Here is a 12,844-nt window from a genome sequence, read left to right on the forward strand (position 1 = left end):
AACTGCTTTGAACCTATTTCTTTTTAAAATGGTTAAAATTTTGTGGTACTTAAAATCAGACATTCCTTCTTCACTTCTGAAAGGTTACCATCTCTTACTTCGTTAATCACTAGAAACAGGGTTTTAACGTAAAACCCTCTCTCATTCTCTCAAACTCAGGATTTAGTGAAATAGCAATGACCTGCTGATTAGTTATCCTAGACTTTTTTATTTGCATTTCATTGGGAAGTTTAAAGTGCATAGATTAAATACCTTTCTGGATTGAGGATCCAAATCCTTCAAATTTCACGAGTTGTCCAATCACTAAAAAATTAAGTACCAAATGCTGGGCACCTCAACCATCTTCTTATCCCAACATGCTAAGCTATTTGACACATTTTTTTAAATCAGGAACAGCAGTTCTCAAGCTGAGGAGCCATTATCAGAATCACTAGGTCAGAAAGCTTCCCTTTGCCTGTCAAGAATTTCTAGTCTTCAAATTCATTTATTCCCGAGTTCTTCTCTAACAACATTTCCAACACAAAGTACTATTTTAGTTTTCAGAATCAATAGTATCTGAAGGTTTCAAAAATTTGCCAATTTACTTAAAAACCCTCATTGCAAAGTAAATTTTTGTAAATGTACTTGATGATTTGTCCACAGACTATCATCAAATCAATAAAATTCAACAGGTGAAAAACCTCAGGTGTGCAAACTTCATGGTTCAGTGAGTAGGTAGACATAATTACACGATTGTTAACAATGTGTACTGCCATCCAAAAATGAACTGCATTTATTGCTACTTTGTTCATTAGCATAAAGATGCAAATGACATACATAGAAAATATTTTATATGCTTTGATAATGCCATGTGTAAACATTTTAATGAATATGTTTGTAAACCAAAATTATATGACAATTATATATTCCTAGAATATTACCAACTTAGGATCATAAACCATTCTCATGTCTGCTCGTTGAAACTAAAGGGTCTATGACATTTGAATCTCAATTATTTTTATGGAAACATCACACTTGATTACAATTTTCTGCATTGCAATTGTTGCTGTATATTGAAAACAGATTGGGAAATTGAGAAAGCAAATGTAGTACCCCTCTTAAAAAGAGGAGTTGTTAACAAGTAGGAACTAAAAACTGCCAAAGGTTATTTTTCATAATGACTAGAGTCAGTCATTACATACACAAATTATTTTCATAATGGTTAAGTAAAGATGACTTGGATGCCATATTACAAATACTAAACAATCAGTAACCTCATTAAAAAACTGTTGTATGTAGTGTGGTATTAAATACAATGGCTTCATCCTGCCAAATATAAAAACCACTTTTAATGTGAGTCTCTTTCCGAGACACTAAATCATAAAAGTTTATTTAAGGGAAAAAATAGAACACTTTAAAGCTTCATTTACCTAAATTTCCATTTCTAATTACATTTTTTTTTCTTTTTGAGACAGATTCTCACTCTGTCCCCCAAGGTTGGAGTACAGTGTGGTGATCTTGGTTTACTGCAACCTCCGCCTTCCGGGTTCAAGCGATTCTCCTGCCTTAGCCTCCTGGGTAGCAGGGACTACAGGCATGCACCACCACACCCAGCTAATTATTTGTATTTTTAGTAGTGATGGGGTTTCACTATGTTGCCCAGGCTGGTCTCACACTCCTGAGCTCAGGCAATCCACCTACCTTGGCCTCCCAAAGCTAAGCCTCTAATTACATTTTAATATCTACATTCTGGGTAGATTAGCATTTAAAAATAAGTCCCCAGAAGCGAAAAATTTAGCAAATACTAAAAAAGGAAGATGCACAACGCATGTACATAACCAGATAGTAGCAAAGAATCAAAGGTGTCTAACAACTATTTTGAATTTCTGACCCTTGTTATTCTGTCAAAAATTGTATTTGGATTAAAAATGAGGGATGTCATTTACTTAATAGGCAATACTCACAAAATTCACCTCTTTTGGTCCAGAATTACTTAAAAGTATTTCAAGGCCAGAATACAAAAAATCTATTCCAGAATGCTATTAAATTACACAAATAATATGGCTTATCAAGTACGAATTTAAAGCCAAAAAACCTTTAACAGGCAGAGTAAGTATCAAAAAGGAAACAAAAGTAATAAAATTATCCAAGTGATGGGATTGTCAGTGAAACTATTATTTTTAAAAAGCCGTGAACAAAAATATCTAAAGGATAATCCAAAATAAAAAATACTTGAGAAAAATACAGTGATTTAAAAGTCTAGAAACAGGTAAGAGGGTACTAAAACAAGATAAAGGAAAGACTAAGATCATTTTCATTTACAGTTTACATGGTATAATGCAATTAAATTATTTAAAACATGATGAATTTCACCAATCTCTTTACAGGCTAGGTAATTTTTAGGTGTCAGTGACATTTCCCTAATAATCTTCTTGTGACTTAGGGCATGACAGTAAATTAAGAGATTCCAAAGCAAAGAGCATACTAATAATTTCTTCTTGCGGTTGTGGATTTTGACTTGCCTGAGACTGAAGCAAATGTATGTTATTTCAATTAGCTTTGTGACTTGAGACCTCATTTAGTAATGTTTTACAGCAAACCTGCTTTTTCTTTAGGAAGTATCCTTAGGGATAAGGAAGATGACTCATTACCCACTTATACTGATCACTTCCAGAGACGTTTATGTTTTCTTTTCTTCTAAATAGTTTGCTTTTTAATGTTCTGAAAATTCCAGGTGCCTTTATTGTTTAGAGCAATTACCTTTGAATTTAGGGAAAAAAAAAAATTGTAATGACATCTGGCAGCATCATAAACCCAAAGCTGTTTTGTTAGAAAACATGAGTGTATAAAAGAACATTGGCTGGGTGCAGTGGCTCATGCCTGTTATCCCGGCACTTTGGGAGGTGGAGGTGGGTTCAGGAGTTCAAAACCAGCCTGACCAACACACGGTGAAACCCCGTCTACCAAAAATACAAAAATTAGCTGGGTGTGATGGTGGGCGCCCGTAATCCTAGCTATTTGGGAGGCTGAGGCAGGAGAATAGCTTGAGGCTTGAGCTTGGGAGGCAGAGGCCATGCCCTCCAGCCTGGGTGACAGAGACTCTGAATAAAAAAAAACCAAAAAACCCCAAAACAAAACAAAGATTATTGTTTTCAAGCATTTTAGAGATGTGATAGTTAAACAGCTTAAGTTTCTTTTTGCTTGTTTTGGTTAAAAGCTTTGGTCTTCGATCTGCATTAAATTTTTGTTACTTTTTATCAAAAGAAATTATGTGCTTCTAAAATTATTTTATAATCTTTAGATTAAATCAAATGTTAGACAAAAGCCAAAAGGTATAATCCTAAACCTGCTATTTCTTTGATTAAAAAGTATCTTCTGAAACTGACTGCTTTACAAAGATTAGTTTGCTAAATGGACTGATTTTTGCAAAACATACTATAGGTAGTAAGAGGATAATATCACAATTAAACTTTATAAGCATATCCCTCCCATGTCACATGAAGTCATCACGGGCAATTTAACCAGTGTCACCAGATTTTAAATGTATGTCGATATATCAGTACAATTAGCTATGTCTCTCATTAACAATTTATACAATCATGTATCACAAAACCAAATTCTGCTTATAATTCTTTAGAAGTTTAACCACAAAGTAAGATTAACTTTAAAAGCAATAATTTTTGGTCGGGTATAGTGGCTCACACCTGCTAATTCCAGCACTTTGGGAGGCTAAGGTGGGTGGATTATGTGAGGTCAGGAGTTCAAGACCAGCCTGGCTAACACAGCAAAATGCCGTCTCTACCAAAAATACAAAAATTAGCTGGGTGTGGTGTCATGCACCTGTAGTCCCAGCTACTCAGAGGCTGAGGTAGGAAAATCTCTTGAACTCAGTATGTGGAGGTTGCAGTGAGCTGAAATCACACCATTGCACTCCAGCCTGGATAACAAAGCCAGACTCTGTCTCAAAATAAATAAGAAAAAAGAATTTTATTTTTATTTTTATTTTTTTATTTTTTTTTTTTGCTGTATACATCTAAAAACTGAGAAAGTTGTATTTTACCAGTCACTTAATCATTTCTAAACTTGTAAAATTAATGCAAAGACTTTTATTGTGGACTACCAAATACCAACTATTTACAACAAAATAGAAAATCCTGATGGGAGACGCTTATTATTATTTTTCAAGTTTATGAAAATGGAGGAATGGTTGTATGTATTTAGGGTTAAACCGAAGTCAGCTAAGTTGATTACTGTATTCAAATGTCTACTGCCTTTAATAAATATGGATTTTTCAAAACAGGCTAATTTGGATTAAGTGCTTTCACACTGACATTATGCTAATTATTAGGTCCCAAAATTCTCTTTAAAGATTTCTCTATTACAGAATTAATCACAAATATACTAAAAATTGATACCCCCTTCTAAAAAAAGGTCTAGGAAATCTTTTTCTCCTTTAGTTCTTCTTAGTAAATGTCTTGTTACCCTTTTATTTGAAACAGGGCCTCACTCTGTTGCCCAGGCTAGAGTGCAGTGGTATGATCATGGCTCTTTGCAGCCTTCATCTCCCAGGCTAACTGATCCTCCCACCTCAGTCTCCTGAGTAACTGGGATTACAGGTGTGCAGCACCATGCCTGGCTAATTTTTATTTTTTTGTAGAGACAGGGTCTCACTATGTCGCCTAGGCTGGTCTTGAACTCCTGGGTTCAAGTGATCCTCCCACCTCAGCCTCCCAAAGTGCTAGGATTACAGATGTGAGTCACTGTGCCCAGCCTTGTCATCCTTTTCAAAATCGGGTTTATCGATTATTTCAATAGCCAAATTCTTTGCTGCTGTGCTCTTTCTAGTTTTCTGTAAAACTTAAGAATTTTTTTTTTAGATGGAGTCTTGCTCTGTCACCCAAGCTGGAGTGCAGTGGTGCAATCTTGTTTAACAGCAGCCCCTGCCTCCCAGGTTTCAGTAATTGTCCTGCTTCAGCCTCCAGGCTAGCTGAGATTATAGGCACATGCCACCACGCCTGGCTACATTTTGTATTTTTAGTATAGATGGGGTTTCACCATGTTGGCCAGACTGGTCTCAAACTCCTGACCTCAGGTGATCTGCCTGCCTTGGCCTCCTAAAGTGCTAGGATTACAGGCATGAGCCACGGCACCCGGCCAAAACCTAAGAATTTTACATTACTGCTAAGGAATTATAACATCGCAAACTTCTGTTATACTATTATTTAACAAATGTTTTTTAAATCACAGTACAACTGGCTATTAGAGTTGGTTTCTAAAACCACAAGTAATTTATACTTTTCCATAGAGTCAAAGTATACTAATTTATATTAGTCATTCCAAATATTCCCTACAAACTTAATTCTTGTTTGCTTACCATAGGAAAACATTGTTTTACTATGCATTTTTTAAAATAACTTCTGAAATCACTGCTTATTTTGAAAACAATCTTTGTCTAGCATTGCACATTTTAATGTAGATTAAAATTGGACTGAATCAGTCTGTCTACCCAAATCTGTATTAAAGAGAACACTCTCTTTCATTAATGAATTCAGTAAATAAGTACATTATAAGGTGAAATCACTTTTTAAATTATCTTTTGAGTAAGTGAGTAGAAAAAGTATACATATATTTGGATGTATTTAAGTTATTAAATGAAATGTTATATAATTACAAAAATTGGTGGTACTATCTCACTAAAACACAAAGCTGAAAGTGACAATGGAAAATGTCAGGATATACTAGAACATTTAGATGTATTAACAGAAAAGTTGTTCCCATATTTATTCCCAGGACGTTTGAGGCATAGTTCCTAACCAAGGGAGTGGATGTTTTAACTCAAAAGCTCTAAAGTCCTTACTTGTATTGTTATATATTTGCTTTCATTATCTTCATGCTTTTCCTGAAATGAATCTATACATTCAACATAAAAATAAAAAGCATCTATGTTTTTAAAAATTGTATATCATCAACTATTGGATATAACTATTTCATTTTAAGAGAATTAACAAAGTTTAAAGATTAGAAGAGTCTAAAAATATATTGTTTATATGATTTTTTTTAATGCAAAAAAGATTCCTCTTCAAAAGACTGAATAAAATTCCCTGCAAAATGCACTACTCCATACTCACCATTAAGTGCAGGCTACATTGTAGAAACAAAGTCTCTCGTAGAGAACTAGTTGTGAGAAATGACTATCCCTAAAGATATTATACTCTCAATTTTTACTACTTAACTCAACTGTTTCTAACAAAGATTTCGCTTTGGGAGAAAATGAGCCTTTTGAAATTTTAAACTAGGTCAATCATCTAGTTTATTGGCATTAAGGACATAAGGGCTCATATACTTGTCTATGCTTCTCTCTCTTGTAGGTTGAAACATCCGTTTCAGTCTGTTCCCATACTTAAATAAATAGTTTCAGGTCTCTGGACAGAAATTAACAACGTGGACAAGTTGGTGATGAAGCACAGATTAAGTCCTTGAAATTCATCTTAAGTTTACTATCCCTTTGCCCATTTAATTTGTTTAAGCAGCACCAAATCTGGAGTCAAGGTTTCAAAAGGTAATGTAACAGCAAGAACTATAATTTAATCACATAACACTATGTAACATTCTATATTTTTGCCTGTTGATATGTAACACAGTTAAGTTTATTACAAACATTATTTCTCAAGACTTACTGTATAAGCGCTCCTTTTCAAGTACTACCACTTAATAGTGTTTATCTACAATGTAACATTAGGTGAATCAATGATAAATTTATATAATGAATACACTGTGCCACTTCTCCCTACCCTGTGTTAAGGTATATATTAACAAAATCAAGAAAAAAACAAGACAACTAGTATAACTGAAACAAGACTATGAACATCACAGACCCATGTCTGAGTAGATAAACAGCATTTCCCCTTAACATGAAGGTCATTTTGTCAGAGACTCCTATATCTTTAGGCTAGCATTGTTTTTAGCAGCAGCTAGTCTTCAGGACAAGATCGAAAATTTCAAGCGAAAAAGACAATGAGTTACTCTGAGAAAACATCAATCTACATTACTAATAAAAGAAGAAAACTGCTGGTGTCACCTTAACATAAAATTGGGTGTGTTCCCTTTCAGCATGTGATTTAGTTCATTTATGTGATGACAGCAAAGATTTGGAGTTCTGTGGTACATCAATGAGATGGACTAATTTGTTGAGAAACCTATTTAATACTTAAATTGTAACAATACAATAACTAGAAAAAGGTCAGTGCCTTCCCTGCTTTAAACCCCATCAATTTCCATTTGTTTTTCAAAATAAAGATGCAATTAAATCTATGCTTCTGCAACAACAGTGCAATAAAGTATCCTTTCCTGAATGAAGGAGTTGAGGTTTATCCCAGTAGAAGCTTTAAATAAGGTAGACTGTTGCCAACTATGTATGGATCCTACATGTTTGAAGTAACATGTATCCGGAAAGCTTAAATTGTCTTACAAATCTAATTGGCTAAAGCTTCATATAAGCAGCAATGGAAATGAACAGAAGTGTACTCAATGTAAAACACTTTTCAAAACTCCAAAAAAACAAATGACAAAAAGTAGTTAAGAACAACTGAACATCTGTTTTGTGTACCAGATGTAAAAGATGGACCCAGTGGTTACTTGCACTGTTTGAATTATGTGAAGGTAAAATTAAGACTTAGTCCACTTCCATCTCTCCAGAGGATTTAGTATGCTGTGAGCTGTCTTTTGTTGAATCTGACTTAGTTTCAGTTCCACTCTGTCCATCCATTGGGCCATTGTGTTCACTGTTAGCATTTGCTTTGTCTTCAGGAACTTCTACTTTTGGTTTGGGCTTGTAAATGATGGGGTTACAGAAATTATCCAGTTCCTAAAGACATGAAGAAATTGATCATATTAAAAAGATTACAGAACAAGTTACCATTAACTTTCTAAACACCACATTAACTTTCTAAATTTCCACATAATTCCACATTTCTGAATTTGTGTTAGCTCAGCTAGATAGCCAACTATTTTCTTCAAATGCCTCATGAAAGATTTACCTTCTGTGTTAGTACATGCCTGTGGCAGTCAAAAATTATTGAATCTTTTTTTTGTACTTAACCTTTCTAAAAACTTGTTTCTTTACAATAATTTAAATATAGTTTACTTTGGTGGAAATAATTTTTAATTCTTTAAATTATGTCTAAAGCTTTGCTATGAGAATTACATCAAATAACACCTATTTCATAAATTGAAAATTTTCAACATTTACATAAAAACAATTCTAATAAACGGAATCATACAAATACATACACAAACAACTTTATTTTTTTGAGAATAGCTGAGTAGCCTCTTCCGTTGAAGGAAAAAGTGCCACGAAAATAAATTGCAACTTAGTAATTTAAATGAAACAATGCTCTATTTCCTTGCTTTTTACATGCAAATAGAAGAACAGTATACAAACACTACTCAAATTTAAAAACCTTTGAGGATCAGTGTCACAAAGATTGAGGTAGGTATGGAAATACAGGGATTAACATCCTAGGGGGAATGTTTTCGTGGCAAATTGCTCTCGTCACACTCTGCATCTCATCTCATTAGGGGTAAAATATATATTATAGCTTCTTGGCAAAACTTTCTCAGAACAAAAATATTTTTATTTCATTATAAAAGTATCAACTTGCACTAAAAAAAAGAAAAAAATCACACACCCCAAAACATACTGAATGATATTTTAAAAATTCCCTGAAATTCCATCTCCTACAAAGTAACAATATTAACCTTTTGGTGGATATCTTTCTAGATGTATGTTCAGGCATACACATATAAACAAATCTATGAGTACACATATTTAAGCAGATATATGTAAAATGCTATATTTAATGGCTACATAGTGTTGTATGATGCATCAATTTATTAATCTAGTTTCCAATTGATAGGTATTTCGATTGCTTTTTTTCCCCCTGCAAGTAGACAGGGTCTTGCTTTGTCGCTGGAGTGCAGTGGCAGGACTGTTAGCTCACTGCTGCCTCAAATTCCTGGGCTCAAGGGATTCTCCTGCCTCAGCCCCCTGAGTAGCTAGGACTACAGATATGCGCTACCACACCCAGCTAATTTTTGTACTTTTTGTAGAGACAGGGTTTTGCCATGTTGCTCAGGCTCAAACTCCTGGGTTCAAGCAAGCCGCCTGCCTCGGCCCCCACAAAGAGCTGGGATTACAGACATAAGCCAACAGGCCTGGCCAACATTTTCATTAGCAGTGTTTTTTAAATTGAAAACTTTATCTCAGAATAAGATTTTACCATGGAAGTTTATACATTTCAAATTAAGTCAAAGACAGACTTATACTGAAAATTTCTGTAATGAAGACTTAGCGGTCTCATCCAACCTGTAAGTCTGAAATATTTAACAATCAGAAGTTGTCACATTGCTTTATTTCATTCTATATTACTCTTGAAGTTTAAAAACCAGCCTTGTATGACAAAGAACAGAGATGATACCTCATCCCTAATATCCTAAATTTTTTTAAACAATTTTGTTCTTTTAAGTTCTTCTGCAAGTTGATTATTTGCCAAAGCATGGCTCTCATTAAAAACTTTTAATCCTTGAAACCAATTTTAGGCAATTTCGTAAACTTCTTACCTTTGCCTTTGCAACTATTTCTGAAACTTTTACCACAGGATCTTGAGTGAGACTTAGTTTGTTCTGTGCATTCATCTTACTGTTCAGCCAACTCATGGCCTCATTGATGTATTTTTCAACCTTTTCCATTTCAGCAGGATCCAAATGATCGTATCTTTCATCCTATTTAAAAAAAAAGCCTTCACTTAGTGTAATGATTTTTCAGCTAGCACTGGTTTATTAGTAATTTCTACTTAAAAAATTTAGACTCTTATCGACTGTATACCTCAAATGTACTCATCTGAAGAAACCACATAAAAATAACACAGAACTGAAGAAAATGGGATAAAAGATAAAATCAGTGTGAGTTTAAAAAAAAAAGCCTCTCTGAAGAAATTAGGTTTGGGAAAGAATGACTACTAAGGAATACTCAGGGAGAAAGCACTTAGCCAAGAAAGAAGTTGCAATGAAATGGAATTTATAAAGGAGAAGTAAAGTGAACAAGGCATATAACAAACTAGACACAAAATTATGAATATACAACAGAAAAGTATGCTAAATTCTTGATTAGAAAAATGACAAAATTCTTTCTGAAAAAGAGATACTGCAGCTGTCACACGTAATAGATAACTAAGTAGCCATGGTTTAAATTAGTAGTGATAGAATCAGAAAGAAATGGCAATGTAACATACAGAAAGAGGATCTCCTGATGGATTACAGATCAGACACAGAAGAGAGAGAATGTAAGAATACTCCAAAGTCAAAGACGCGGGAGGATGGTGATGCCCTTTTAAAAACCGTATATGTGTGTGTGTGTATATATAGAAAAAAAACCCCAAACAAAAAAACTATAAAGCTTCCTCAGATACCCAAGTCCTCTTTCTGCTTGTATGATTACAAATTATGCATCTATCATCTGACTCAGTTTCTAGGTCGCCACATTTTCTTGAATTTCTTCCTGTCATGGATCACTTCTTAAGATTCTTTTGCCAGTTCATCCTCATTCATCTGTCTACCCACATGCTTTTAAAAAATCTCTAGCCTGAACCTCTTCCCTTAACTCTCAGCTCTGTATCCAACTTTGACTTTTCTATTTGTAAAGTTTGAAATGCTTATGTTTCAAACACCAGATTATGTCTCCATCTGCTCTTCCCAGTTTTCCTCATCTCAGCAAATTCATTCTTTTAGCTCAAAATCCTTGGAGTCATTTTCAACTTTTTTTGGACTCTATCAGGAAATATTAAAAGCTTCTACCTTCAAAATAAATGCAAAAATCTAACCACTTCTTGGCTTCCCAACCCTACCATCTGAGTTCAAGCCTCCATCATTTCTTGCTTGTATTATTCTAATAATGTCTTAATCCATCTCTCTGCCTCCAGATCCTTAAAAAAAAAAAAAAAAAAAAAAAAAAAAAAAAAAAAACCCAAATGTTACTACTCCTATGCTCAAAAGCCTCCAACAACTTTCCATCTCAGAGTAAAACCCAAACGTTTACAAGGGCCAACTAGGCCCACTTACGATCTGGCAACTGCTACCCCTACCCCTATTGTTTTCAACCACATTGACCCTGCTGTTCCTCTAACATGTTTTCCCCTTGGTGTTTTGCAACTGCTATTCTCTTTGTCTAGAGCATTTCCCTTCCAGTTATCACACGTCTTTAGAGTTTTCACTTCTTCATTTCTCTCCTAACGTGTCTATCACCTTATTAGTATGCCCTTCTGACAAACCTCTTCCATCTCTGACAGTCCTTTACTTTTTCTGCAGCTTCTATCTGACATACTTTACAGTAATTTATTGTCCACCTTTCACTACTGAAGCATATTAAAAACAAGTTGACACTATAGTTCAGTCATCTAGAAAATAGCCTAGCACATAATAAAAACTGAAATGTTTGAGCAGAAGTGAAGTCTTGCCTTGAGTGGAATAATACCTTAAACCTGCATACTGAAGAAGATAGCTAAAGACTGGAGAATGCTGTGCCACTAGTAATTATACCAGATTTAAAATATTCTTGGTGTTTCCATTGGGCTACTCTTCCTTCTTTTTCATTATCCTTACATTCCACCTGTGCCTATAAGAACAATTTGAACACTGATTTTAGCAGATATATTTATAATCAATATCTGAATTTTTCCTTTAGGTTTGCTGGACTGCAGTCTTTGTTTCACAAAACTCAAAAATCTATTTCTAAAATAAGTAACCCTTTTCCATTATGTGTAGTGAAAAGCAATATGGTTGCTGAGAATTTGTATATTGATGGTTAGGTTTGAACGTTGATTTCATCATTAACTACTTGGGTAAACTTCAATAAATTGCTTAAGCATTTCAGTTTTCCCAGATGTAAAATAAAGATAATAGCATTAACGTTGTATAGGATATATCCTGGTGAGACAATCTACATAAAGTACTTAAAATTCATGACATGCTTGATAAATGTAAGCTATTTTGACATGCTTGAATATTTCTGGTGCTGGTCTCTCCTGCCTACTAATGCATGTTTAACATCATAGACAAAAACTGGGGATTACAGTGAATATCTGCTTAGAGTAGGGATCAAAAAACTTGTCCCATCGGCCAAATTCAACCACTGCTTATGATTTTTTACATAAAGTTTCTGGGAACACAGCCATGTCCATTAGTTTGCATATTGTCTATGGTACTTTTGTGCTACAATGGCAGATAGGAATAGCTGAAGCCTAAAATATTGTTTGTCTTTAAAAGTCTGATAACTCCTGATTTAGAGGAAACAAAACAGTAAATATTTTCTCAAATTTTACTGTTAAATCTAAATGGAGATATCATCTGTATAACTACATACTTGAGGCTTAAAGACAGTGGGAAGATTAAGGTTATATAGATTTGAGTATGTATATAAAAGAATAAAGTGTACAGGAGATTATGGATGACTAATGGACTGGAAGACAAAAGCAACTAAAAGAAAAATAAGCCAAGAAACAAAATAAAGGCTAGCAGAGTCTGGTCTCAAAGAGATGCTTAATAAAAAAAGGTCAAAGAGGACAGGACCTCTTTTTCACTACATGAAAAACATAAAAATGAAATCTCTATGAAGATCACAATAGATTTGGTCACTGCATTATTTTATAATGTAGTTTCAGGATATTCTAAAAGATGAAAGCTACATACCTTCACTGTATTTCAAATGTATCAGAATCCTTAAGTGAAATTCTCTAATAAAAAAATAAGTTTTAAATTTGGTACACAAAGTCTCTCAACTTTGATAGCTACAACTGCTATAGCTTTGTTGCTG

The 12,844-nt window shown here is 34.1% G+C and overlaps 1 protein-coding gene across 1 annotated transcript in view; it reads right to left on the reverse strand.

The window, feature by feature from the left end:
* Positions 1-5,556: 5,556 nt before the first annotated feature.
* The window catches only part of HSPA4L (heat shock protein family A (Hsp70) member 4 like), a 51,150-nt gene continuing 43,862 nt past the window's right edge, over positions 5,557-12,844 (reverse strand). The window contains exons 18-19 of the mRNA XM_012473051.3: positions 9,598-9,759; positions 5,557-7,843 (exon numbers count right to left, since the gene is read on the reverse strand). Coding sequence (XP_012328474.1) covers positions 7,652-7,843; positions 9,598-9,759 — 354 coding nt within the window. The 3' untranslated portion in view covers positions 5,557-7,651. The remainder of the gene's footprint in view (positions 7,844-9,597; positions 9,760-12,844) is intronic.

This window comes from Aotus nancymaae, unplaced genomic scaffold, assembly GCF_030222135.1.
Source record: "Aotus nancymaae isolate 86718 unplaced genomic scaffold, 86718_ANA_hifiasm-v0.15.2.pri h1tg000033l, whole genome shotgun sequence".
NCBI lineage: Eukaryota > Metazoa > Chordata > Mammalia > Primates > Aotidae > Aotus > Aotus nancymaae.